At 50.1% G+C, this 25,505-nt stretch overlaps 1 protein-coding gene across 7 annotated transcripts in view; it reads left to right on the forward strand.

The window, feature by feature from the left end:
* DYNC2I1 (dynein 2 intermediate chain 1) overlaps positions 1–25,505 on the forward strand; it is a 50,250-nt gene that overhangs the window by 15,235 nt on the left and 9,510 nt on the right. For 5 of the 7 annotated variants that reach the window (XM_081535579.1, XM_081535578.1, XM_081535577.1 and 2 more), the window contains 12 exons: positions 2,487–2,564; positions 3,080–3,299; positions 4,303–4,405; positions 5,810–5,939; positions 8,487–8,598; positions 18,452–18,540; positions 19,202–19,331; positions 20,925–21,097; positions 22,186–22,348; positions 23,924–24,037; positions 24,131–24,192; positions 24,557–24,608. In XM_081535579.1, coding sequence (XP_081391705.1) covers positions 2,487–2,564; positions 3,080–3,299; positions 4,303–4,405; positions 5,810–5,939; positions 8,487–8,598; positions 18,452–18,540; positions 19,202–19,331; positions 20,925–21,097; positions 22,186–22,348; positions 23,924–24,037; positions 24,131–24,192; positions 24,557–24,608 — 1,426 coding nt within the window. Of the gene's footprint in view, positions 1–1,687; positions 1,754–2,486; positions 2,565–3,079; positions 3,300–4,302; positions 4,406–5,809; positions 5,940–8,486; positions 8,599–18,451; positions 18,541–19,201; positions 19,332–20,924; positions 21,098–22,185; positions 22,349–23,923; positions 24,038–24,130; positions 24,193–24,556; positions 24,609–25,505 lie in introns of all 7 variants that reach the window. The other 2 variants (XM_081535576.1, XM_081535582.1) reach the window with 1 other exon arrangement.

Here is a 25,505-nt window from a genome sequence, read left to right on the forward strand (position 1 = left end):
TTTCTCTCCTTTATTGTGCCCATCTTTGCATGAAATGTTCCCTTGGTATCTCCAATTTTCTTAAAGAAATTGCTAGTCTTTCCCATTCTTTTCTTTTCCTCTATTTCTTTGCATTGCTCACTTAAGAAGGCTTTCTTATCTCTCCTACCTGTTCTCTGGAGCTATGCATTCAGTTGGGAATATCTTTCCCTTTCTCTTTAGCCTTTTGCTTCTCTTCTTTTCTCAGCTATTGGTAAGGCCTCCTCAGACAACCACTTTGCCTTCTTGCATTTCTTTTTCTTTGGGATGGTTTTGGTCAGACCTCCTGTACCATGTTATGAACCTCTGTCCATAGTTCTTCAGGCTCTCTGTTTACCAGATCTAGTCCCTTGAATCTATTTGTCACCTCCTCTGTATAATTATAAAGGATTTGATTTAGGTCATAGCTGAATGGCCTAATGGTTTAACCTACTTCCTTCTGTTTTCCGTGAAGAATAATCTTTTTCTTTCTCTGATAGTTATCTGAAACACTGGACTGTGAGAGAACTGTCTTTAGCATCTGGTGCGGTGTTTTTATGGGTCTCTGTTCCACGCGCACACACGGAAGCACAGTATTTTCTGATAAGTCAGGTCGTGCGGCCATGTTGGTTGATGTCCGAATGTTTTGTTCAGTCTGGGCAGTGCTTGGATTCCTCCCTGTCCAGCTATAGCCACACCTTAGTAAAAAGTGAGCCTTACAGTAATTCTTCCCACGTAGTGTTTTCTCTGTATAATATTTCACTGTCCTGTTCCGATGTCTGTGTTGGGGGGTTGGTGCCTTTTTTCCGACTTGCACACTCCCGCAACATGTGCTGTTTGTCCTGACTCTGTGGAAACCCCTCTAGCTGTCATGATTCAGATCTCCCTCCTAATGATTCTCCTCTGCCTTCTCATGGGTAAGTTTCTTGAACTGGAATTATTGAATGAAAATATACAGTTTTTAATATTTTCTGTCTCTCAATTTTTTTGGTAAGGGTTAGCATTGTTCACTAGAATTATAATATGAGCCACATTTGTAATTTTAATTTTTTTGGTAGTCACCTTAAAAAAGAAACATAAAATTAATTTTAACAACATATAATCCAACATTTCTGAAAGTCTTTCAACGTGTAGCCAATATACAAAATTAGACATTTTACATTCTTTTTTTTCACGAATGTAGTTCAATATATGAGAGGTGTTTTTCCCCTGAGAGCGCCCAGAAGTGATCTTGAAAACAGCTGGCAGCCTGTTTGGCTTGTGACTGGCCACGTGTTTTATTGTGTCAGCACTGAGTTACCTTGGTGCAGTTGCTCACCACTTAGGGAGAGCCCACACTATGCCAGATTAAGTTTCTGGGTGGAAAGCAGTTCCCCTTCCTCCTGGGGGCACCATGCCATCCGCACGCCTTTGCATTGAATGGTTGTTGTTGGTGGCGTCTGAGAGCCGTGCCTTCCTGTGGCCATGGCCCCAGTGGACAGCCAGGTGCCCCCGCCTCAGCAGCACCTGGAGGAAGGGTCAGTCTCCCCATTTCTCGGAGGAGGACACTGAGGCCCGGAGAGGTCGAGTTCCTTGTGAGGCGTTACTCCGCTGATGCCCCTGCACGCCGGACCCTGGTCCTCGCGGGAGGAGGGTGGCCCCTGGCCCTTGCCTCCGCCCTCCGGCTGACCCGCCGTGCTCTGTCCCCCAGCACAGCCGCGAGGAGAGCCCCTTGGTGTGGAAGCTGGAGCAGAGGCAGGGGAGCGAAGAGGCCATGGTGAGGAGAGGGCGCGTCTGTCTGCGCCCTGGGGGCTGCTGTGCGCTTGCCCTGTGCCCCACTGTGTGCGCTCCCAGGAACTCGGGCTGGACGTGCCCGCAGCCTTTCACCGTTGCTCTGCCTTGAAAGTCAGTGCGTTCGGGGAGAATGCAAGAAAGTGAACAGAGGCCTCACAAAGAGGAACGGTCCAGGGAGCAGAAAGTTCGCAGAAATAAACGCCAAACCAGGGTGGAGAAGCAGCCCACTCCTGCAGGAGCACTGCTGGTGGCGCTGGGGCGTTCTTTCCAACCAGAGGCGGAGCGGGGGGCCCTGGGCTCGGGGCCCGGCAGGCCCTGTTGCCGTCCTCCCGTCTGTCCCTGGCAGGCACCCCGGGCGGCTGGGGGGCCCGAGGCGTGTTTGCCGAGCCATGAGCTGTTGGGACGTGGTGAGCCTGCAATGCTGGGTCTCTGGTTTATTTGTTCAGTAACCAGAGACCCACGTTTTTCTTTGGCCATCAGAATTTAGAGTTTTCTCAAAAAGAATGTGATTGTTAACTGTTTTCTCTTTCTGGTCATACTTGTAAGTCAGGATATTTCTTTAAGAGTTGCAATTAGGTTATGTTAATTTTATAAATATTTGAATTTCTAAATTAACAACCTGAAGTGAACCTCAGAAAACATGTATTTTCCAACCTATTTGCAAGAATCAACCTGTGATTGAATATTTTAACTATATGTTTGATTTCTGCCTGTAGGAAATTGAAAAGGAAGACCTTGATTTAGAAAATGCTGGAACGGATGAGTATACAGCCACTTTTGAAGATGATTTTGAAGTAGGTATTTAAAATTTTCTCAGCTTAAGGATAGTTGGTTCTAAAATCAGAAACTTAATTGTTTTTTCCTCTCACTGCTCTGGGTACTCCGTATCTATTTGACTTAGATCTGGTACCTATAAAAAGTTTGCCGGACGTCTACCATTGCTGACCAGTATGGTGTAATTAAATGATTTTTCAATTTAGCCTGTCGATGGTGCGCTGCAGCCAAATGTGTGTGCGCGCACATGTGTGTGCATGATGTGTGTGCATGTGTGTGTGTCTCCATGAAGTGCACACGGGTGCCCAGGTCTCCGTGTGCTTGCGCTCCGATTCCCGGCACAGGCACGTTTGCACTTTCCTGTTTACCCAGCGCTCAGAGCGCACAGTTCCTAGGGTGTGTGCGGACGCGGAGAAACAGACACAGCAGTTCGCACAGAAATGTGCGAGCTGCCCGGCGCCGAGCACACGGGAGCCCGTCTGTGCATCCCGCCGGCCGCGTGCTCCGCCCGCGAGCGTGTCCGCTCTGTGCGCAGGACTATGAGGACGACTTCGAGGTCTGTGACGGGGCCGACGACTGCGGGGCGGACGAGCCCAGAGAGGCAGAGGCGGCGGAGGAGCTGCCTCCGGCCAGGAGGAGGGAAATCCAGGAGATCCAGAAGGCCATCCTCGCAGAGAACCAGCGGGTCGGCGAGCTGTCCTCGAAGCTGCTCCAGAAGCACGGCGGCCCGGAGCGCGCTGGGGGGCCGGGCCCGGGTACGTGAGCGGCCGCGGCCCCGCCCCCGTGATGCCCCGGAGCCCCGGGGAGCGTGTTGAGGCCCGCCGTGGGGAGGGCGCTGCGGCGGGGCCAGCCAGCCCCGTGCCGGGCGCTCAGTCGGCGTCCGAGGCCCCGGCTGCATTTCTTCTGACGGAGGAAGTGACGGCGTCGGCGGGCCGGTGGGGCAGCCTGGTGGCGACTTTCTCAGTGAACCTGGGAATGTGTTTTGCTCCAAAGCTCTTGGCATCTGGGTGTGAGAAGGTTACTTGTCAGGGCAGGAGAGCGCTCTCCATGAACGCTCCTGGCAGCCCTGAGTGATGGTGCTCTGAGGCAGGAGAAACAGGAGGTGCTCGGTCAGCACCCGCTGGCGGCCTCCGAGGCTGCGGCCCGTGGGCCAGTGGAGCTGCAAGAGGGCAGGACAGGGCGCGCTGTTTGCATGAGTCCAAACACACGTCCAAGGGGCGTGAGAAGACAGTGAGAATAAGCGCATAGAGAAACAGGCGGGTCTGTCTGCACGAGAAGCACAGGGCTTCGTGGGGGTGAAGCTGTCTGTCCCGTGGGGGCTTCTGGCAGTCTGTGGCCCGTCACCAGGCCGACCAGCCTGCCCCTTGTGAGCTGAGGGACCCCCGCCTGTGTTCGCCTGGTTCCTGTCTTCTGTCCGGCATGCCTCTGTGTGTTCAGGCCTCAACTCGCTTCCCTGGGAAGTCGGGTTTTGGAGCAGGCAGGGGAGAGTGGGGTGGGAGTGGGGGACCGCCCGCCTCTTACATGTGTTCTTAAATATTTCTGGGAGCAGTGTGACTGGCACAGATGTAGGAAATTTTGCTTTGTTGCAAGTCTTAGATGAAATGAGCAGAAGTGGGTCTTAGGTGCACATAGAAGACATTTGTCATTAGTTGAGTGTGAACATAATTTGTTTATATGCATCTAATTGGTTTACTCTTGATTTCTTTTGCTTGAAAGAAATATTTCAGTTTCACAACAATAAGGTTTTTTTATGTGCAGATGCAAACAGCTCCCCTTCCAAAACACCCCTGTGTGGAATTTTCATGGATTTTGCAACAGCCTCACACCGTCAAAAGAATCGGACTCAGGCCCTTAAGCAAAAGTAGGTATACTGGGAAAATTGCAGAAGGAATTAGGAGTTTCTGTACTTTCTCCTGCAACGGGACCTGTAAATATTAGCATTTATTTTGTTGTCACTGCTGGTGTTCAGGCCGTGGTTTCATTTGTCCTGCGTTCCCGTGTCCTGGGTGGTTCCTGATACAGGTGTGCAGTGCTGTAGGCAGGCTCGACCTAGCATCTGTGTCAGTTCTGGGGGCCCCAGGAGCACCACGTCATGGCTGGGCAGCGTCACAGGCGCTCTGGAGGCGGGACCGAGAGCAGAGAGCGGGTGGGTCTGCCTGCGCCCCATGCCTCCTGCCTCGTCTCAGGCGAGGGAGCCAGAGAGTCACGGCGGAGAGCCCCATGTCGGCCCAGCCATCCTGTGTCCCGGGCACCGAGCCCCCGGGTCAGTGTCCTCCGTGGGCTGCAGGCCCCCGGTGCAGACGAGCAGTCGCAGGCCCTGGTCAGCCCCGTGAGGGTGGAGACGAGGGTGAAGAGCCAGGGCCAGTGGGGTCAGAGTCCAGACTTGACTGCCGTGAACCCAGAAGCTCATGAAAGTGAAGGACAGACTTTCAGCCCATGGTCTGCGGTACCGAGCCCAGTGCAGTCTGGGGATAGATGTCGGAGTCCACCAGGTCGGGCTGGACACAGTGGACTTAGGGAGAGTGTCCGGTCAGCCAGGGAGTGGTGCTGGCAGGAGCCGGCCTTTCCCCCCACCCCGCCTCCCCTGAGAGCGCCAGCCCTCTGCAGCAGAGAGAGCCAGGGTGAGGTTGGCGGGGGCTCGCCCGGCTGGACGCACCCCTGGAGCGGGGGGAGTGACTGACAGCAGTGGGAGGTGGGGGTCCAGCCCCGCAGCCTCGCTGTCCCCGGGGGGCCCAGCGTGGGAGGTGGGGGTCCGGCCCCGCAGCCTCGCTGTCCCCAGGGGCCCCAGCATCGGAGGTGGGGGTCCGGCCCCGCAGCCTCGCTGTCCCCGGGGGGCCCAGCGTGGGAGGTGGGGGTCCGGCCCCGCAGCCTCGCTGTCCCCAGGGGCCCCAGCATCGGAGGTGGGGGTCCGGCCCCGCAGCCTCGCTGTCCCCGGGGGGCCCAGCGTGGGAGGTGGGGGTCCGGCCCCGCAGCCTCGCTGTCCCCGGGGGGCCCAGCGTGGGAGGTGGGGGTCCGGCCCCGCAGCCTCGCTGTCCCCGGGGGCCCCAGCGTGGGAGGTGGGGGTCCGGCCTCGCTGTCCCCGGGGGGCCCAGCGTGGGAGGTGGGGGTCCAGTCCCGCAGCCTCGCTGTCCCCGGGGGGCCCCAGCGTGGTGACTGTGAGCATGGACGAAACTTGGTGCCGCCTTGGTGGGGGGCGCCTGCTGCTCCCAGGCCCCAGCCTCCGTCCTTGCCCGCCCGCCGTTCACGCCCGTCCTCTTCCCTCCAGGATGCGCAGCGCCAAATTGCTCCGGCTCATCGACATGGACTTCTCCTTCACCTACTCCCTCCTCGACCTCCCGCCCGTGAACGAGTACGACATGTACATCAGGAACTTTGGGAAGAAGAACACCACGCAGGTTAGCACAGGACGCCTGCGGTGGCAGGACTTGCGGTGTGGTGCGCACTGTCCTGACATCAGAGCGGGGGTGGCCAGGACACTCTCATCACCGGAGCCTGTGCTCTGGAGGCACCTGGGCACGCATGTGGCTTGCTCCCGGGCTCTGAGGACACCCCAGGAAGAGAAGGTTTATTGAGTGTCACCTCAGATCACTTGCTCCCATCCCTGTGGGGCTGCATGTGTGACCCTAGGTGCAGAGGCTCCAAGATTTGGGCTTGAGTGCCCCCCTGCCCACCTCGCCCTGAGCTCCCAAGGTTCTGGATGCGCCTCAGGGTCCCTCCTGCCTGTTCCATTCCACTCGCCCTTACTTGGGAAAATTCGGCCCTGGCCAGGCCCTCTGGTAAATGCCCCGGGTCCCCCCACCTGACCAGGCTCCCCCCACCTGCCCCTGGACCCCCTTGCAGGCCCCTTGGGCATCTGCCTGTCTTTCTCCGTTACCTGGCCTGTGCTGTCCCCACCTCGTCCCGTATCTGCCTGCCTGTCTCTCTGTGTCCACGGCCTGTCCTCCAGGTGAACTAGGTGACCCATCCCTGCGTGCCTTCTGACCCCAGCATTGCTCAGTCCGCCCGGCACCACTCTGCCCTTCCCCGTCTCATTTCCAGCCATTGGCTGTGCCAGCGGGCCTTCCGGGGGGTGAAGTCTTGAGGTCAGCAGTCCCTCCGCTGTTCCTCTCCTGTCCCCATGGCGCCGTCCCTCAACGTGCTCTTGGGTTTGTCTGTCAATAATCCTTTAACAGGAAGAGGGTCACAGCTGGAAATTTAAGAGCCTGACAGATTAACCCTGGCTTTGCAGCTGACCTACTCTGACCTTGAGTAGACTCTTTAACTTCTTTGCTTATTTTCCTTATCTCAAAGCTTTTTGTTGTTATTGTTCAGTCACTCAGTCGTGTCCAACTCTTTGTGACCCCATGGACTGCAGCACACCAGGCCTCCCTGTCCTTCACCATCTCCTGGAATTTGCTCAAACTCATGTCCATCGAGTCAGTGATGCCAGCCAACCATCTCATCCTCTGTCTTCCCCTTCTCCTCCTGCCTTCAATCTTTCCCATCATCAGGGTCTTTTCCAGTGAGTCAGCTCTTCGAATCAGGTGGCCAAAGTGTTGGAGTTTTAGCTTCAGCATTAGTCCTTCCAATAAATATTCAGGATTGATTTCCTTTAGGGTGGACTGGTTTGATCTCCTTGCAGTCCAAGGGACTCTCAAGAGTTGTCTTTAACACCACAGTTTGAAAGCATCAATTTTTCAAAGCTTTTAGTTAGTATCAAAACTGAAGCATGTACCTTTTTGAAACAAATTTGTGTCCGGTTTTGCAAAGCTGCTGTGTTGTAAGAGAGTAGGGTATCGGCCGACTAGGTCATAAGATTTTTTTTTTTTTTTTCCTTCATTGTGCATTTATTTTTTTTTTATTTTATTTTTTTTTTATTTTAGTTGGGGGCTAACTACTTTACAATATTGTAATAGTTTCTGCCATACATTGACATGAATCAGCCATGGGTTTACATGTGTTCCCCTTCCTGGACCCCCCACCCACCTCCCTCCCCATCCCATCCCTCTGGGTCATCCCATTGCCCCGGCCCTGAGCCCTTGTCTCATGCATCGAACAAGGAATGGTGTTCTGTTTCACATATGATAATATACATGTTTCAATGCTATTCTCCCAGAACGTCCCACCCTCACCTTCTCCCTCAGAGTCCATAAGACTGTTCTATGCATCTGTGTCTCTTATTCTGTCTCGCATATAGGGTTATCGTTACCATCTTTCAAATTCCATATATATGCATTAGTATACTGTATGGTTGTTTTTCTTTCTGGCTTACTTCACTCTGTATAATGGGCTCCAGTTTCATCCATCTCAGTAGAACCGATTCAAATGTATTTTTTTTAATGGCTGAGTAATATTCCATTGTGTAGATGTACCACAGCTTCCTTATCCATTCGTCTGCTGATGGACATCTAGGTTGCTTCCATGTCCTGGCTATTGTAAACAGTGCTGCGGTCATAAGATTTTTTAAAGATTTTACTTATTTATTTATTTTTGGCTGCATCAGGTCCTAGCTGCAGTGTGTGGGCTCCTCTCTCCTTGTGGTGTGTGGGCTGCAGAGCGCCTGGGCTCAGCAGTTGGGCCCAGCAGATGCAGTGTGCAGGCTTGGTTGTCCTGAGGCAAGTGGGATCGTAGTTCCTTGAGCAGGGATGGAACCCATGTCCCTTGCACTGGAAGGGGGATTCCCAACCTCTGGACCATGAGGGAAGTCTCTAGGTCATCGTATTTTCAAACTGGAGCTGAACTGTTTGATGAGACTTTTAAGAACACTTTTGAAATTTAGGCCCATGTTTTCCAAACGTTTAAGACACAAGCAGTCTTTGCATGATTATTATTCATGCCATGATGCTTAATTTTGACGGAAGCAAGAACAGTGTCACCCTTAAATTTAGTTGTTTTCTTTTCAGCGATGAGAAACGGGTCTGAGGTGGAGATCCAGGGCTAACTCAGCTTGCCTTCCTTCTCAGGCCTACATTCAGTGTAATGAAGACAGCGTGGACCGCGACGTCCAGACCGAGGAAGTGGAGACTCGGGAAGTGTGGACCCAGCACCCGGGGGAAGGCGCTGCAGTGTCCGGGGGTAACGGCCTCTGCTCGCGGCCTTGGGGATTGTGTCCATCCCCTTTCTTGTTCTTTTCTTGGTCTCGTGTGTGCTTGTGGGTGTGCTGAGTGCGGAAATACCAGTGAGTTTGCAGACACCAGCCCAGCCTGGAGGCCTGGTCTGGGCCCTGAGCAGAGGATGGAGCCCAACCTGCGGAGGCGCCGTTCAGAGACCCTGTGCTCTCCGTGGTTCACGTTCTTGGAGAGTTTTCTTCTCTGAGTACATTCTCCAGGAGTGTCACATCGAGGCAGATGGAAGGCCCAGGACAACGCGGCGTTTTGCTCCCGCTGGTTCTTATCAGTTACTTATGTGCTAAATATTACTTTACTGGATGATTGTTTATTCTGAGGAATTACCTCTGTCACTCCCGTTCCTCAGGGAAGCCTCATCCTAAGAAGTAACAAACCTAAACATTGTTGTTCAGTTGCTCAATCCTGTCCGACTCTTTGTGACCCCGTGAACTGGAGCACACCAGGCCTCCCTGTCCTTCATTATCTCCTGGAGCTTCCTCAAGCTCATGTCCATCGAGTCGGTGATGCCATCCAACCATCTCATCCTCTGTCGTCCCCTTCTCCTCCTGCCCTCAATCCTTCCCAGCATCAGGGTCCTTTCAAATGAGTCAGTTCTTCACATCAGGTGGCCAAAGTATTGGAGTTTCAGCTTCAGCATCAGTCCTTCCAATGAACACCCAGGACTGATCTCCTTTAGGATGGACTGGTTGGATCTCCTTGCTGTCCCAGGGACTCTCAAGAGTCTTCTCCAACATCACAGTTCAAAAGCATCAATTCTTCTATGCTTAGCTTTCTTTATAGTCCAACTGTCACATCCCTGCATGACTACTGGAAAATCCATAGCCTTGACGAGACGAACCTTTGTCAGCAAAGTGATATCTCTGCTTTTTAATACACTGTCTAGGTTTGTCATAGCTTTCCTTCCAAGGAGCAAGTGTCTATATTTTCATGACTGAAGTTACCATTCTCAGTGATTTTGGAGCCCAGAAAAATAAAGTCTATCACTGTTTCCCCTTCTGTTTGCCATGAAGTGATTTGCCTGGATGTCATGATCTTAGTTTTTTGAATATTGATTTTTAAGCCAGCTTTTTCACTGTCCTTTTTCACCCTCATCAAGAGGCTCTTTTGTTCCTCTTCACTTTCTACCATTAGAGTGGTATCATCTTCATATCTGAGGTTGTTGATATTTCTTCCAGCAATCTTGATTCCAGTTTGTGATTCTTCCAGCCTGGCATTTCACGTGATGTACTCTGCGTGTAAGTTAAATAGGCAGTGTGACAATATACAGCCTTGACACACTCCTTTTCCAATTTGGAACCAGTCTGTTGTTCGATCTCCGGTTCTAACTGTTGCTTTTTGTCCTCCATACAGGTTTCTCAGGAGACGGGTAAAGTGGTCTGGTATTCCCATCTCTTTAAGAATTTTCCGCAGTTTGCTGTGATCCACACAATCAAAGGCTTTCGTGTAGTCAGTGAAACATGTTTTTTCTGGAATTTCCTTGCTTTCTCTCGGATCCAGTGAATGTTTATAATACGATCTCTGGTTCCTCTGCCTTTTCTAAATCCAGCTTGTACATCTGGAATTTCTTGGTTCATGTACTGTTGAAGCCTGGCTTGAAGGATTCTGGGCATAATCTTGCTAGCAGTTTGAACATTCTCTGGCATTGCCTTTCTTAGGGATTGGAGTGAAAACTGACCTTTTCCAGTCCTGTAGCCACTGCTTAGTGTTCCAAATTTGCTGGCATATTGAATGTAGCACTTTAGCAGCAGCATCTTTTATGATTTTAAATAGTTCAGCTGCAATTCCGTCACCTCCACTAGCTTTCTTTGTAGTGATGCTTCCCAAGGCCCACTTGACTTTGCCCTCCCAGATGTCTGGCTCTAGGTGAGTGATCACACCATCATGATTATTCTGATCATTTAGAGCTTTTTTGTATAGCTCTTCTGTGTATTCTTTCCACTTCTTCTTAATCTCTTCTGCTTCTGTTAGGTCCTTACCGTTTCTGTTTTGTATCATGCCCGTCCTTGTATGAAATGTTCGCTTGAGTATCTCCAATTTTTGAAGTAATCTCTAGTCTTTCCCATTCTATTGTTTTCCTCTATTTCTTCTTTTTTGGTTTAAAACTGTTTATTGGTCAAAAAAGTGGAAAATGACAAAATTATTGCATAGGGAAAATATGCTAGTAATTTAAAAACAGGCTAAATAATAAGGAAAGTTTACATATGTTAATAGGTGGAAGGCTGAGAAGAATCTATCTTTCTTTTTTATATTCTTACACCATAAGATTTATTGTTTTTATTTGAGATGTCACCAAGATTCTTGTTTTTGAGTATTTTAAAAGTTTTATCATTTTATTTTATTTTTTATTTTTTAAAATTAATGTATTTATTTTAATTGAAAGCTAATTACTTTACAATATTGTAGTGGTTTTTGCCATACATTGACATGAATCAGCCACGGGTGTACGTGTGTTCCCCATCCTGCACCCCCTCCCACCTCCCTCCCCATCCCGTCCTCAGGGTCGTCCCAGTGCACCAGCCCTGAGCACCCTGTCTCATGCATCGATCCTGGACTGGCGATCTGTTTCACATATGCTAATATACACGTTTCAATGCTATTCTCTTAAATCAGCCCACCCTTGCCTTCTCCCACAGAGTCCAAAAGTATGTTATTTACATCTGTGTCTGTTTTGTTGTCTCGCATATAGGGTCATTGTTACCATCTTTCTAAATTCCATATATATGTGTTAGTATAGTGTATTGGTGTTTTTCTTTCTGATTTACTTCACTCTGTATAATAGGCTCCAGTTTCATCCACCTCATTAGAACTGATTCAAATGCATTCTTTTTAATGGCTGAGTAATAGTCCATTGTGTATATGTACCACAGCTTTCTTATCCATTCGTCTGCTGATGGGCATCTAGGTTGCTTCCACGTCCAAGCTATTGTAAACAGTGCTGCAATGAACACTGGGGTACATGCGTCTCTTTCAATTCTGGTTTCCTCAGTGTGTATGCCCAGCAGTTGGATTGCTGGGTCGTATGGGAGTTCTATTTCCAGTTTTTTAAGGAATCTCCACACTGTTCTCCATAGTGGCTGTACTAGTTTGGATTCCCACCAACAGTATAAGAGGGCTCCCTTTTCTCCACACCCTCTCCAGCATTTATTGTTCGTAGACTTTTTGATGGCAGCCATTCTGACTGGCGTGAGATGGTTACCGCATTTGGTTTTGATTTGCGTTTCTCTGATAATGAGTGATGTTGAGCATCTTTTCATGTGTTTGTTAGCCATCTATATGTCGTCTTTGGAGAAATGTCTGTTTGGTTCTTTGGCCCCTTTTTTGGTTGGGTCGTTTATTTTTCTGGAATTGAGCTGCATGAGCTGCTTGTATATTTTGGAGATTAATTCTTTGTCAGTTGCTTCGTTTGCTATTATTTTCTCCCATTCTGAAGGCTGTCTTTTCACCTTGCTTATAGTTTTCTTCTTTGTGCAAAAGCTTTTAAGTTTAATTAGGTCCCACTTGTTTACTTTTGTATTTCTTTCTATTACTCTGGGAAGTGGGTCATAGAGGATCTTGCTGTGATTTATGTCAGAGTGTTTTGCCTATGTTTTCCTCTAGAAGCTTTACAGTTTCTGGTCTTACATTTGGATCTTTAATCCATTTTGAGTTTATTTTTGTGTATGGTGTTAGAGAAAGTGTTCTAGTTTCATTCTTTTACAAGTGGTTGACCAGTTTTCCCAGCACCACTTGTTTAAGAGATTGTCTTTACTCCATTGTATATTCTTGCCTCTTTCAAAGATAAGGTGTCCATAGGTGCGTGGATTTATCTCTGGGCTTTCTATTTTGTTCCACTGATCTATATTTCTGTCTTTGTGCCAGTACCATACTGTCTTGATGACTGTAGCTTTGTAGTAGAGACTGAAGTCAGGCAGGTTGATTCCTCCAGTTCCATTCTTCTTTCTCAAGATTGCTTTGGCTATTCGAGGTTTTTTGTATTTCCATACAAATTGTGAAATTATTTGTTCTAGTTCTCTGAAAAATACCATTGGTAGCTTGATAGGGATTACATTCAATCTATAGATTGCTTTGGGTAGTATACTCATTTTCGCTATATTGATTCTTCCGATCCATGAACATGGTACATTTCTCCATCTATTTGTGTCATCTTTGATTTCTTTTATCAGTGTTTTATAGTTTTCTATATATAGGTCTTTTGTTTCTTTAGGTACATTTATTCCTAAGTATTTTATTCTTTTCCTTGAGATGGTGAATGGAACTGTTTCCTTAATTTCTGTTTTCTTGTTGTTAGTGTATAGGAATGCAAGGGATTTCTGTGTGTTAATTTTATATCCTGCCACTTTAATATATTCATTGATTAGCTCTAGTAATTTTCTGGTGGTGTCTTCAGGGTTTTCTATGTAGAGGATCATGTCATCTGCAAACAGTGAGAATTTTACTTCTTCTTTTCCAATCTGGATTCCTTTTATTTCTTTTTCTGCTCTGATTGCTGTGACTAAAACTTCCAAAACTATGTTGAATAGTAGTGGTGAGAGTGGGTACCCTTGCCTTGTTCCTGACTTTAGGGGAAATGCTTTCAGTTTTTCACCATTGAGAATAATGTTTGCTGTGGGTTTATCATATATGGCTTTTATTATGTTGAGGTATGTTTCTTCTATGCTTGCTTTCTGGAGGGTTTTTATCATAAATGGATGTTGAATTTTGTCAAAGGCTTTCTCTGCATCTATTGAGATAATCATATGGTTTTTATCTTTCAGTTTGTTAATGTGGTATGTTATGTTGAGTGATTTACGGATATTGAAGAATCCCTGCATCCCTGGGATAAAGCCCACTTGGTCATGATTTATGATCTTTTTAATATGTTGTTGGATTCTGTTTGCTAGAATTTTGTTTAGGATTTTTGCATCTATGTTCATAAGTGATATTGGCCTGTAGTTTTCTTTTTTTGTGGCAACTTTGTCAGGTTTTGGTATTAGGGTGATGGTGGCCTCATAGAATGAGTGCGGAAGTTTACCTTCCTCTGCAATTTTCTGGAAGAGTTTGAGTAGGATAGGTGTTAGCTCATCTCTGAATGTTTGGTAGAATTCAGCTGTGAAGCTGTCTGGTCCTGGGCTTTTGTTTTTTGGAAGATTTTTGATTACAGTTTCAATTTCCATGCTTGTCATGGGTCTGTAAAGATTTTCTATTTCTTCCTGGTACAGTTTTGGAAGGTTATACTTTTCTAAGAACTTGTCCATTTCTTCCAAGTTGTCCGTTTTATTGACATATGGTTGCTCATAGTAGTCTCTTATAATCCTTTGTATTTCTGTGTTGTCTGTTGTGATTTCTCCATTTTCATTTCTAATTTTGTTGATTTGATTCTTCTCCCTTTTTTCTTGATGAGTCTGGCTAATAGTTTGCATATTTTATTTATCTTCTCAAAGAACCAGCTTTTAGTTTTGTTGATTTTTTTCTATGGTCTCCTTTATTTCTTTTTCATTTATTTCTGCCCTAATTTTTATGATTCCTTTCCTTCTACTAACCCTGGGGTTCTTCTTCTTTTTCTAGTTGCTTTAGGTGTAAAGTTAGGTTACTTATTTCATTTTTCTCTTGTTTCTTGAAGTAAGCTTGTATTGATATGAACCTTCCCCTTAGCACTGCTTTTACTGAATCCCATAGGTTTTGGGTTGTCATGTTTTCATTTTCATTCATTTCTATGCATATTTTGATTTCTTTTTTGATTTCTTCTGTGATTTGTTGGTTATTCAGAAGCGTGTTGTTTAGCTTCTATATGTTTATATTTTTGATAGCTTTTATCCTGTAATTGACATCTAATCTTACCACATTGTGATCAGAAAAGATGCTTGCTTGCTAAGTCGCTTCAGTCGTGTCTGACTCTGTGCGACCCCATGGACGGCAGCTCACCAGGCTCCGCCGTCCCTAGGATTCTCCAGGCAAGAATACTGGAGTGGGTTGCCATTTCCTTCTCCAGTGCATGAAAGGGAAAAGTGAAAGTGAAGTCGCTCAGTAGTGTTCGACTCTTAGCGACCCCATAGACTGTAGCCTACCAGGCTCCTCCATCCATGGGATTTTCTAGGCAAGAGTACAAAGATGCTTGAAATGATTTCAATTTTTTTGAATTTACCAAGGCTAGATTTGTGGCCCAGGATGTGATCTATCCTGGAGAAGGTTCTATGTGCACTTGAGAAAAAGGTGAAATTCATTGTTTGGGGTGAAATGTCCTATAAATATCAATTAGGTCTAACTGGTTCATTGTATCACTTAGAGCCTGTGCTTCCTTGCTAATTTTCTGTTTAGTTGATGTATCCATAGGTGTGAATGGGGTATTAAAGTCTCCCACTATTATTGTATTACTGTTAATTTCCCCTTTCATACCTGTTAGCATTTGCCTTACATATTGCGGTGCTCCTACATTGGGTGCATCAGTTAGGTTCAGTCGCTCAATCGTGTCTGACTCTTTGTGACCCCATGAACCTCAGCACGCCAGGCCTCCCTGTCCATCACCAACTCCCAGAGTCCACCCAAACCCATGTCCATCGAGTCGGTGATGCCACCCAGCCATCTCATCCTCTGTCATCCCCTTCTCCTCCTGCCCCCAATCCTTCCCAGCATTAGGGTCTTTTCCAGTGAGTCAACTCTTCGCATGAGGTGGCCAAAGTATTGGAGTTTCAGCTTCAACATCAGTTCTTCCAATGAACACCCAGGACTGATCTCCTTTAGGATGGACTGGTTGGATCTCCTTGCCGTCCAAGGGACTCTCAAGAGTCTTCTCCAACACCACAGTTCAAAAGCATCAATTCTTCTGTGTTCAGCTTTCTTTATGATCCAACTCTCACATCCGTACATGACCACTGGGAAAACCATAGCCTTGACTAGGCGGACCTTTGTCGGCAAAGTCATGTCTCTGCTTTTCAATATGCTATCTAGGTTGATCATAACCTTCCTTCCAAGGAGTAACCGTCTTTTAATTTCATGGCTGCAATCACCATCTGCAGTGATTTTGGAGCCCAGAAAAATAGTCAGCCACTGTTTCCACTGTGTGCCCATCTATCTGCCATGAAGGGATGGGACCGGATGCCATGATCTTAGTTTTCTGAATGTTGAGCTTAAAGCCAACTTTTTCACTCTCCTCTTTCACTTTCATCAAGAGACTCTTTAGTTCTTCACTTTCTGCCGTAAGGGTGGTGTCATCTGCATATCTGAGGTTATTGATATTTCTCCCAGCAATCTTGATTCCAGCTTGTGCTTCCTCCAGCCCAGTGTTTCTCATGATGTACTCTGCATATAAGTTAAATAAGCAGGGTGACAATATACAGCCTTGACGTACTCCTTTTCCTATTTGGAACCAGTCTGTTGTTCTATGTCCAGTTTTAACTGTTGCTTCCTGACCTGCATACAGGTTTCTCAAGAGACAGGTCAGATGGTCTGGTATTCCCATCTCTTTCAGAATTTTCCACAGTTTATTGTGATCCACACAGTCAAAGGCTTTGGCATAGTCAATAAAGCAGAGGTAGATGTTTTTCTGGAACTCTCTTGCTTTTTTGATGATCCAGTGGATGTTGGCAATTTGATCTCTGGTTCCTCTGCCTTTTCTAAAACCAGCTTGAACATCTGGAAGTTCACGGTTCACGTATTGCTGAAGCCTGGCTTGGAGAAATTTTAAGCAGTTTACTTTACTAGCGTGTGAGATGAGTGCAATTGTGGGGTAGTTTGAGCATTCTTTGGCATTGCCTTTCTTAGGGATTGGAATGAAAACTGACCTTTTCCAGTCCTGTGGCCACTGCTGAATTTTCCATATTTGCTGGCATATTGAGTGCAGCACTTTCACAGTGTCATCTTTCAGGATTTGAATTAGCTCAACTGGAATTCCATCACCTCCACTAGCTTTGTTCGTAGTGATGCTTCCTAAGGCCCCCTTGACTTTACATTCCAGGATATCTGGCTCTAGGTGAGTGATCACACCGTCTTGATTTTCTGGGTCATGAAGATCTTTTGTGTACAGTTCTTCTGTGTATTCTTGCCACCTCTTCTTAATATCTTCTGCTTCTGTTAGGTCCCTACCATTTCTGTCCTTTATTGAGCCCATCTTTGCATGAAACGTTCCCTTGGTATCTCTAATTTTCTTGAAGAGATCTCTAGTCTTTCCCATTCTATTGTTTTCCTCTATTTCTTTGCGTTGATCGCTGAAGAAGGCTTTCTTATCTCTCCTTGCTGTTCTTTGGAACTCTGCATTCAGATGGGTATATTTTTCCTTTTCTCCTTTGCTTTTCGCTTTTCTTTTCACGGTTGGGTGCATATATATTTATAATTGTTATATCTTCTTCTTAGATCGATCCTTTGATCGTTATGTAATGTCCTTGTCTGTTTTCATGGCCTTTATTTCCAAGTCTATTTTATCTGATATGAGTATTGCTACTCTTGCTTTCTTTTGCTCTTCGTTTGTGTGAAATATCTTTTTCTAGCTCTTCACTTTCAGTCTGTATGTGCCGTTTGTTTTGAGGTGGGTCTCTTGTAGACAGCTTATATAAGGGTCTTGTTTTTGTATCCATTCAGCCAGTCTTTGTATTTTGGTTGGGGCATTCAACCCATTTACATTTAAGGTAATTATTGAAAGTATGATCCGATTGCCATTACTTTGTTGTTTTGGGTTCAAGTTTATAAACCTTTTCTGTGTTTCCTGTCTAGAGAAGATCCTTTAGCATTTGTTGAAGAGCTGATTTGGTGGTGCTGAATTGTTTGCCTCTATTTCTTTGCACTGTTCACTTAAGAAGGCCTTCTTATGTATTTTTGCTATTCTCTGGAACCCTGCATTCAAATGGGTATATCTTTCCTTTTCTCCTTTGCCTTTTGCTTATCTTCTTTTCTCAACTATTTGTAAGGTATCATCAGACAACCATTTTGCCCTCTTGCATTTCTTTTTCTTTGGGATGGTTTTGGTCACCACCTCCTGTACAGTATTAAAAACCTCTGTCCATAGTTCTTCAGGCACTCTGTCTACCAGATCTAATTCCTTGAATCTATTTGTCACCTCCACTGTATAATTGTAAGGGATTTGATTTAGGTCATACCTGAATTGCCTAGTGGTTTTCCCTACTATGTTCAATGTAAGTCTGAATTTTGTAATAAAGAGCTCATGATCTGAGCCACAGTTTGTTCCAGGTCTTGTTTTTGCTGACTGTATAGAGCTTCTCCATCTTTGGCTGCAAAGAGTATAATCAATCTGATATCGGTACTGACCATCTGGTGATGTCCATGTGTAGAATCTTCTCTTGTGTTGTTGGAAGAGGGTGTTTGTTATGACCAGTGTGTTCTCTTGGCAAAACTCGGTTAGTTTTTGCCCTGCTTCATTCCGTACTCCAAGGCCAAAGTTGCCTGTTACTCTGGGTATCTCTTGACTTCCTCCTTTTGCATTCCAGTCCCCTATGATGAAAAGGACATCTTTTTTTGGTGTTAGTTGTAGAAGGTGTTGTAGGTCTCATAGAACCAGTCAATGTGGCATTGTGGTTGGGGCATTGACTTGGATTACTGTGATGTTGAATCATTTGTCTTGGGAATGAACCAAGATCCTAAATGTAACGTGCACAGTAAAATGACGCTCTGTGTAGGACTCTGCTTACAGACCTTCTGTGAACAGTTTCCCTTGAGGAATCAGGAGGAGCTGAGCTCTGGAGGATAAGACGTGACCTCCCGGCTTCTCCTTCTCGGGGTCTTGGTTTGCTGGCACGCCCTTCCAGGTGTGTGGCCTCGACTGGGAGCCCCCGGTGGGTTTCACCTCAGCAGGGTTGATGTGGCCTGTTTTTCAGGGAGTGAGCGGAGCGGCCCTGGTGACCCTGCTGTCCTCCCGAAGGTCGACGCGCCCCGTCTGTCCAGCTTCCTGCGGGCGGCCTGCCAGGTGCGCTCCGTGGGGGCAGGGACCCCAGCGCTGCACGTGCTGCTTGGATTCTGACCAGTAATACTGATCGCTTGCATTGTAGAATAAATGTAGACAGAAGAACAGACATAACTTAAGTCGGCAAGGCAAGCATGTGTCTAGGGTTTTTAAAACTAGTAAACTCATGACTTTAAAGACTGGTTATGGGAATTTTCAAAGTCCATACAAAGGTCAGAGGGCACATGTGGTCCCGTGTACTTCAGGATCCCAGTGTCCACCACCTTCCCCTCCCTGTGGTCGTCACGAGTGTGGCCCCCCACCCACAAGGGCCGTGGCAGGACTTGGTGTCACGCGGGTCCTCCCCGCAGCCCAGCGGGCAGGCTGCGTGGCTGTGGGTAACGTGTTTGTGCCCCCGCTTCTCCTGGAGGAGCTGGAGGGCCCTGTCCCCCCTCCCGTGTGTATCTGAAAAACAGCCTTAGTGTGATATCATGGCTCTGGGGTTTACAGAGGGGGGACTTTTCTTGGTAATATCTACTGCTGTGCCGAAGGGAGAGTATAACTTCCTTCTGTTCGTTTCTGTGAGTCTGGGACGGGTAAGTTGAGCTGGTGCTTTGCGTTTCTGGCTTTTTGGAAACGAGCCCCTGGGAGGGTCGACGAAGGCTTGCTCACGTGTCTGTTGCAGGTGATGGCAGTTCTGCTGGAAGAGGACCGGGCGGCGGCGGAGCCGGGCTGGACGTCCCAGGCACAGGGCTGCACCCTGCCTTTCAGCGACAGCTGCACGCGGCTGGACACCAGCCTGCCCTTCCTGCAGGGTAAGTGGCCCTCGGGGTGGACGTGAACTCGAGATGGTGATCCTCACTGGTGCATCCTGGGAGGGGTTTGTTGAGCAGAGGTTTGGCTTCTGCAGCCTCGAGCGTGTATGTCACGGTCCTCACGAGAGGGATACGCAGTGATTTAAGGGAACATTTGTTTTCAGTCCCTGTGTCTCTTACTTTCTTTTGGTTTCTTGGGTAGAGGAGCAGTGGGAGCTGCGGGCAGTCCAGGTGGGAGTCGTGTGGTGAGATTTGAGCTGATCCGTGGTTACACTGCAAGCGCTACCACAGTAAAGCCTGTGTCTTCACACGTGGCGTGTAGCTGCCTGTGATCATAAGCTGAACAGACTTCGTGTGTTCAGTTCTTCAGTGAGTGTCCACCTCGCCAGCTGCTGAGGACTTGGGTGGGGCCAGGGTCGTGGTCTGAGTGCAGGAAGGTGGGCAGTGCTTGGCCCTGTGGTCGGCTTTCCAGGGCACCTCTGGGCCGGCGGGACCTGGTGCATGGCTGCCACTTGTTCTAGAAGTTTCTGCGGAGATTCAGACTCACGTCCAGCCCTCTACACTGACCATTAGCACCAATGGCGTGAAGTTAACAAGCACATGTTATTTGAGCATGTTTTTGTTTTTAAAAGTTGAGTTATCCTATTAGAAAAACAATAGATTGTAACATTGAAAACACAGAAGCCCACAAACTCACCTCCCTCTCTACCCCAGGAAATAGGAGTCTAAGAAGCGCTCTCCTCTGATCCCTGGACTGGGGCAGGGATTGGGCGGGCGTGGTGTGGGAGGTGGGAGGTGGGGGAAGGGGGGGCAGTGGAGGAGGGGTGGGGAGGCCATGCTCCTCCCAGAACCCTTCCTCAGAGAAGGATGCATGGGTGTGGCCCGGGACTCGCCTCTTAGCCCCACGGAGGGGGCAGAGTGGAGGTTTTTCTTGGGTCTGTTTTAGTAGAGTTTTGAGGCAGCGAAGAGGGAAGTTGGGATGCAGGTGCCCGTGACCTGAGCCTGGATGCAGGTGCCCGTGACCTGAGCCCGGGTCCTGTCCTGGGCCTGAGCTTGGAGGGAGCGGTGGGCCCTTCTCAGCGTCATCGGGCCGTCCAGCGCCGGCTGCCCACCGTCCTTCAGAGGGCCCCGCAGATACTCGGGCGCACGGGCAGGGTCCTGGGCCTTGGAGCCCCAGTGGACGGACAGAATCCCCGCATCCCAGGATGAACAAGGGCGCTGGATGGTGCGTCTGAGGGCAGGAGTTGGGAGGAGGCCGGCTGGGGCCCTGCTGCAGGTGGACAAGCACTGACAGGGCAGACGTGATGCCCCTCGCCGCTCCCCCAGGTCTCCTCCGCACCCCTGGCCTGTGGGAGTAGATGGTGGACGGTGAGGTCCTGGGCCGTGCTGTGCTGCCTGTGGAGGAAGGTGGCTTCTTGCAAATGAGGCCATTCAGACGTTTTCGAGTTGAGCTTGGCCACTCATCAAAACCACGATTTCAGGCGAGGGTGTCTTTGAAAGACCATGTCTTCTTCACTAAGCTGAAACATATTGAGTGATCTTGTGTGTTAATGTAACGTGGGTTCTGGAGCGTTTTTATTGTCTTGTTCTCAGACCGGAGAGTGTCCTGCCTGCACGCGTGTCAGGCTCAGAGGCGGACGGTGGTGTCCGTGCACGGGCTGCCGGGGAAGGCCTTGGGGCCCCTGCTGGACCACAGACACGTGCTCTGCGTGTGGGACGTCTGGCAGCCATCGGGGCCCCAGAAGGTCCTGGTGTGCGAGTCGAAGGTACAGCTTGGGGGAGCCAAGGGTGTGACTTGAGGGGGTGGGGCCCAGGGAGGGGCGTCCCGGCTGCCGTGTGCAGGGTGAGGGCGCAGGAGCTCTTAATACGAAGGCCCAGGTCGGCCGAGGGGCCACATGGCCACACTCCCCAGGGCCCCGACGGTGGGCGTCAGCCCGGCTGTGGCTCCGTGGAAGCTCCGGCCTGGCGTCCTTGGGGTCACGGAAGCGAGCTTCCCGGCTTGCTCTGTTTGGGTCACGGGCGCTTTAGAGGTCTCCTACCGTGCCTAGGATTTTCCGAGTCCTTAGCGCGTGTGTTTCCCGGCCCCTGGTGAGTGGGGCTGTGGCGTGGTGACCGCATGGGTGCGGGGGAGAGCTGTTTCTAGTCTTGTGGTTCTTGACTTCAGAACCATTTGATTTCCATTCCACTGCTCGTTGGTGTGGGGGGTTTGAAAATAGCTTACTACGATGAAGGGTGTAGATAAAATGACGGGCGGCTCGGCTGTGCCGGACACCCTGTGGCCGCCACCCTCGTATCCCGAGGAGGGGACCCTCAGAGGCGCCAGCCGCTTGCGGTGGCCCCCAGTGTCCGGATGGAGAGTCCACAGGGGCGGTGCTCCTGGCCCCACCCCCCACCCAGCCAGGCTGCCCGGCCCCCCGGCCCCCCTACTCGGCCCCGCCCCCCACTCGCCTTGGCCCCCCCGGCCCCGCCCACTCGGCCCCGCCCCCCACTCGCCCTGGCCCCCGGCCCTGCCCCCCACTCATCCTGGCCCCTCGGCCCCGCCCCACCCGGCCCCGCCTCCTCTCGGCCCCACCCCCACTCGCCCTGGCCATCCTGGCCCCGCCCACTCGGCCCTGCCGCCCACTCGGCCCTGCCCCCCACTCACCCTGGCCCCGGCCCCGCCTCTCGGCCCCGCCCCCCTCGGCCCCGCCCCCCACTCACCCTGGCCCCTCGGCCCCGCCCCATCTGGCCCCGCCTCCTCTCGGCCCCACCCCCACTCTCCCTGGCCATCCCGGCCCCGCCTCTCGGCCCCGCCTCCTCGGCCCCGCCCCCCACGCCCTGTCCCCCCATTCTTGCTCTCTGTGCGGCTCTCTAGGTCACGTGCTGCTGCTTCAGCCCCGGGAAAGCCTTCCTGCTGTTTGCGGGGACCGTGCATGGCTCGGTGGTCGTGTGGGACCTGAGGGAGGACCCCAGGATCCATCTCCGCGTGACGCTGAGCGGGTGCTCCTGGACGTTCAGGACCCCCACCTTCTCCACCGGTCAGTGATGCCGCCCACCAGCTCGGGTGCCCGGAGCAGCTGTGAGGCCCCTTTGCGTCCTGCACGCAGGTCGCCCCAGAGGATGCCCTGACCTAAGGGCACAGGAGGCCTGCGCCAGCCAGGGGAGCGGCATCTTTCTGGGCAGTGACGGGCTGCTTGTCCTGTCAGCTCTGGGGCTCCAGGTCCTCTCTGCAGGCCGGCAGCCTTTCTGCTCCAGCGGGCGTCCCTGAGGACGCAGGGTGCCAGGTGTCTGTCTTCAGCAGGGCGTCTGTGCGGGCCTTCCATACGTGCGTGAACTGACTTGCTGCCTCTTACTGTGGTGCTTTAAGAGTCCGTGTGTTCTCAATACCGTCCTGTGTAGACTTGTCTGGGTTGTCTCCAACCCTTAACCAGGCCAGCCCTCAACTTTCTGTCCTGGCCCCGCTCTGGGGAACTCATCGCGTATACTGTGTGCCTGTTCACGTACTGTGAGTTCATCTGTGTTTTATACATAAAAGGGCAACGTTTCTTTTGTCTCCCAACAACCAATTTTTGCCCCTTTGGGGGTGAAATTGCCACTGTTGAGAATGTGTGAGTTTATAGGCACCTAATGGGTCTGACGCTGTTGGAAAAGGTATTTTTTAAGAAAGTGTATTTTCTAACTGCTGCTGCTATTACTAACCTTTGAATTCACCGCCAAACACTGAAACGCTTAGGATTTGAAACTTAATATTCCATTAAAATGCTCCCTTCATTTTTTTTTCTTTGCTATCTAAATGTTGTCACTAAAACCTTCGAAGCTCCGGTAACTTTGAGCCGGAGAACCCCTCCTCGGGGGGCCTGCAGCTCACTCGGCCTGAAGCCTGTCAGTCTCCCTCCCCAGAGCGCTTTGTCTTTCTCTTCAGTTGCAACCCTAACTCGTATTTTCTTGCTGATGTTTTTAAATCCATTTTTGTTCTGATTCCAAGTGTTTTTCTTTGTTAAGTGTATTTCCAAGTGCTTTTTGAAGACCCGTGATGTCGTTTCGGTGCTAGATTCTGGCACTGTTTCATGCTCGTTTTTGGAGGGAGAATTTTCATGGGTTGAAATGCTTCCATTTGTGTTTTCTATCTGGCTTCTGTGGTAGTGTTGTGTGGAGAGTGTCTTTCTCTGCTAGGGGGCATTTTGTAGGTGGCTTTGCCAGGTCAGAGGAGCTCTGTTCTGTTGGGCTGTGAAGGTGCTTCTGCTCTGGCCGTGAGCCTCCGTCTCTTCCGGAAGCTGGGGGCCCCGTGGGGCCCTGGCCTGGGAAGCAGTTCCTGCTGTCTCTGGGACCCCCTCTTGCTGTGGAGAGTGCCCGCACCCCCCAGTCTGTCCTCACACCTGCAGCTGTGCAGACACGGTGCTCGAGGGGTTCCGCTCACCTCCTCCTCCCAGGCGGATGTGGCCTGGGGTCTCTGCTCCTCAGCCATGCCGAGAGCCACGGTGATGCGCGCGGGTGGGGCATGCGCTTCCACGGTGATGCACGCGGTGGGCGCCTGGGGACATGTGTGTGCCCCATGCTGGTGGCTGTGCTCCGTGACCCACCGCGTGCACACCCTGCCTGTGCTCTTCCCCTAGACGGCGTCCTGACGTCTGTGAACCACCGCAGCCCCCTCCGGGCAATAGAGGCCGTCTCGGGGTCTGTCTGCAAGAGGCAGAGCTGTGTGCTTTCACCCTTTTCTGCTCAAGAAGGTACGTGACCTTCACTTCCGTAAATCTGAGCTCCAGTGGTGAGACGTGGTTTCTGGTTACAAGCCGGTCCTTCCCCACTTCTGCCCTCACCAGAAACGGCAGGCCTGTCCTTCCACGTCGCTTCCTTGGACGAAAGTGGGCTTCTCAACGTGTGGGTGAGTTGGGCGCGTGGTCAGTGGTGGGGGGACAGGAGGTGATGTGTGGGGGGGTGGGGAAGGGCAGGGGGCGCCGTGTATGTGAGAGGCGGCCGAGCTCTCAGCCAGGAAACCAGGACGAGGCAGCTTGCAGGGAACTCCCGAGGGAATGAGGAATGGAAGGGGGCAGAATGAGGGCCTGTCACGGGGGAAAGAAGAAGGTCAAAGTCGGGGGTTTATAACATTTAAACATTAGTCTTGCTTCTGGAGCGACTGTGTCTTTAGTGTGTCGTGTGACGTGTCGTCTTGATCAGAGCTGTGCTTTGCTTAGACTGCTGCCCAGTTACCCCGTGTGCTGACCCTCATCTCTGATGGTCTGTTTCAGGTGGTGGTTGAATTACAGAAGGCAGATGTTGCAGGTTCAATAAGTGACTTAGGTAACTAAAAATAAAAAACCTAATTTTAGTCAACATTTGCTAAAATCAATAAAGATTAGCAATACCCAGAATCACTTTGAAGAATCAGTAACTAGCTGCGTGGAAAATGGAGCTTAAAGTTGTGTATTTTATAACCGGCCGACTGTTGCACCCGCCTGACGCCCTTGTCACAGGAGGACATGTGTCCTCCTTGTGCCTCTGTGCGTCTGCTTCTCATCCCCCGGGGCGTCCCTGTGACTCCAGTGTCTGAGGAGCCCTTGATGTGACCCCCGAGGCCTCAGACCGCAGCCCCACCCCTGGGCGGGGGTGAGGGGGTTGGCCGGCAGTTTGCTGTCCTGATGCCCAGGGCTCAGGCACCCAGGAGCGCTGGCCTGCCCTTGTCAGAGCCCCAGCCGGTTGTTAAATAACCAGGCTGGAGGTGCTGCCATAGATCCGGCCAAAAAATAGGACCAGAGTCACTCTGACTGTCTCTGACTTTTTGAAATGAAGGAGGGGCATCTCCTGCGAGCAGGGCCCATGCTGGGAGCCAGGAGCTGATGCAGGGCCTTTCGGGGATCCCTCCTGAGAGGGTAACAGGCAGGAAGGCCGGGGGTCTCCAAACAGAGAAAATAGGCTGCAAGTGTCAGACGTTTTTTATCTCTCTTAAGCGGCAGGAGGAAACTAGTGTTATATTTTTTTCCCCTCCTCTATACACATTTAAAAAGGGGTTTCTGTTAAAATTCTGTGTTGCCATAATGACACCTGGTTCCACCTGAACTTAACGTTTCTCATCCTTTGAGCTGCCCAGTGCATTTTCCTCATGGAGACGTCTGTCTGAAGCCGTATTAACGTGCGGTGTCTTTACCCTAGACTCGGTCTGTCTTCAAGTCAGTTCCGCCTAAGACTCAGAACCGACTT

This window comes from Giraffa tippelskirchi, chromosome 10, assembly GCF_054371585.1.
Source record: "Giraffa tippelskirchi isolate mGirTip1 chromosome 10, T2T-mGirTip1v1.2.pri, whole genome shotgun sequence".
NCBI classification, from domain to species: domain Eukaryota; kingdom Metazoa; phylum Chordata; class Mammalia; order Artiodactyla; family Giraffidae; genus Giraffa; species Giraffa tippelskirchi.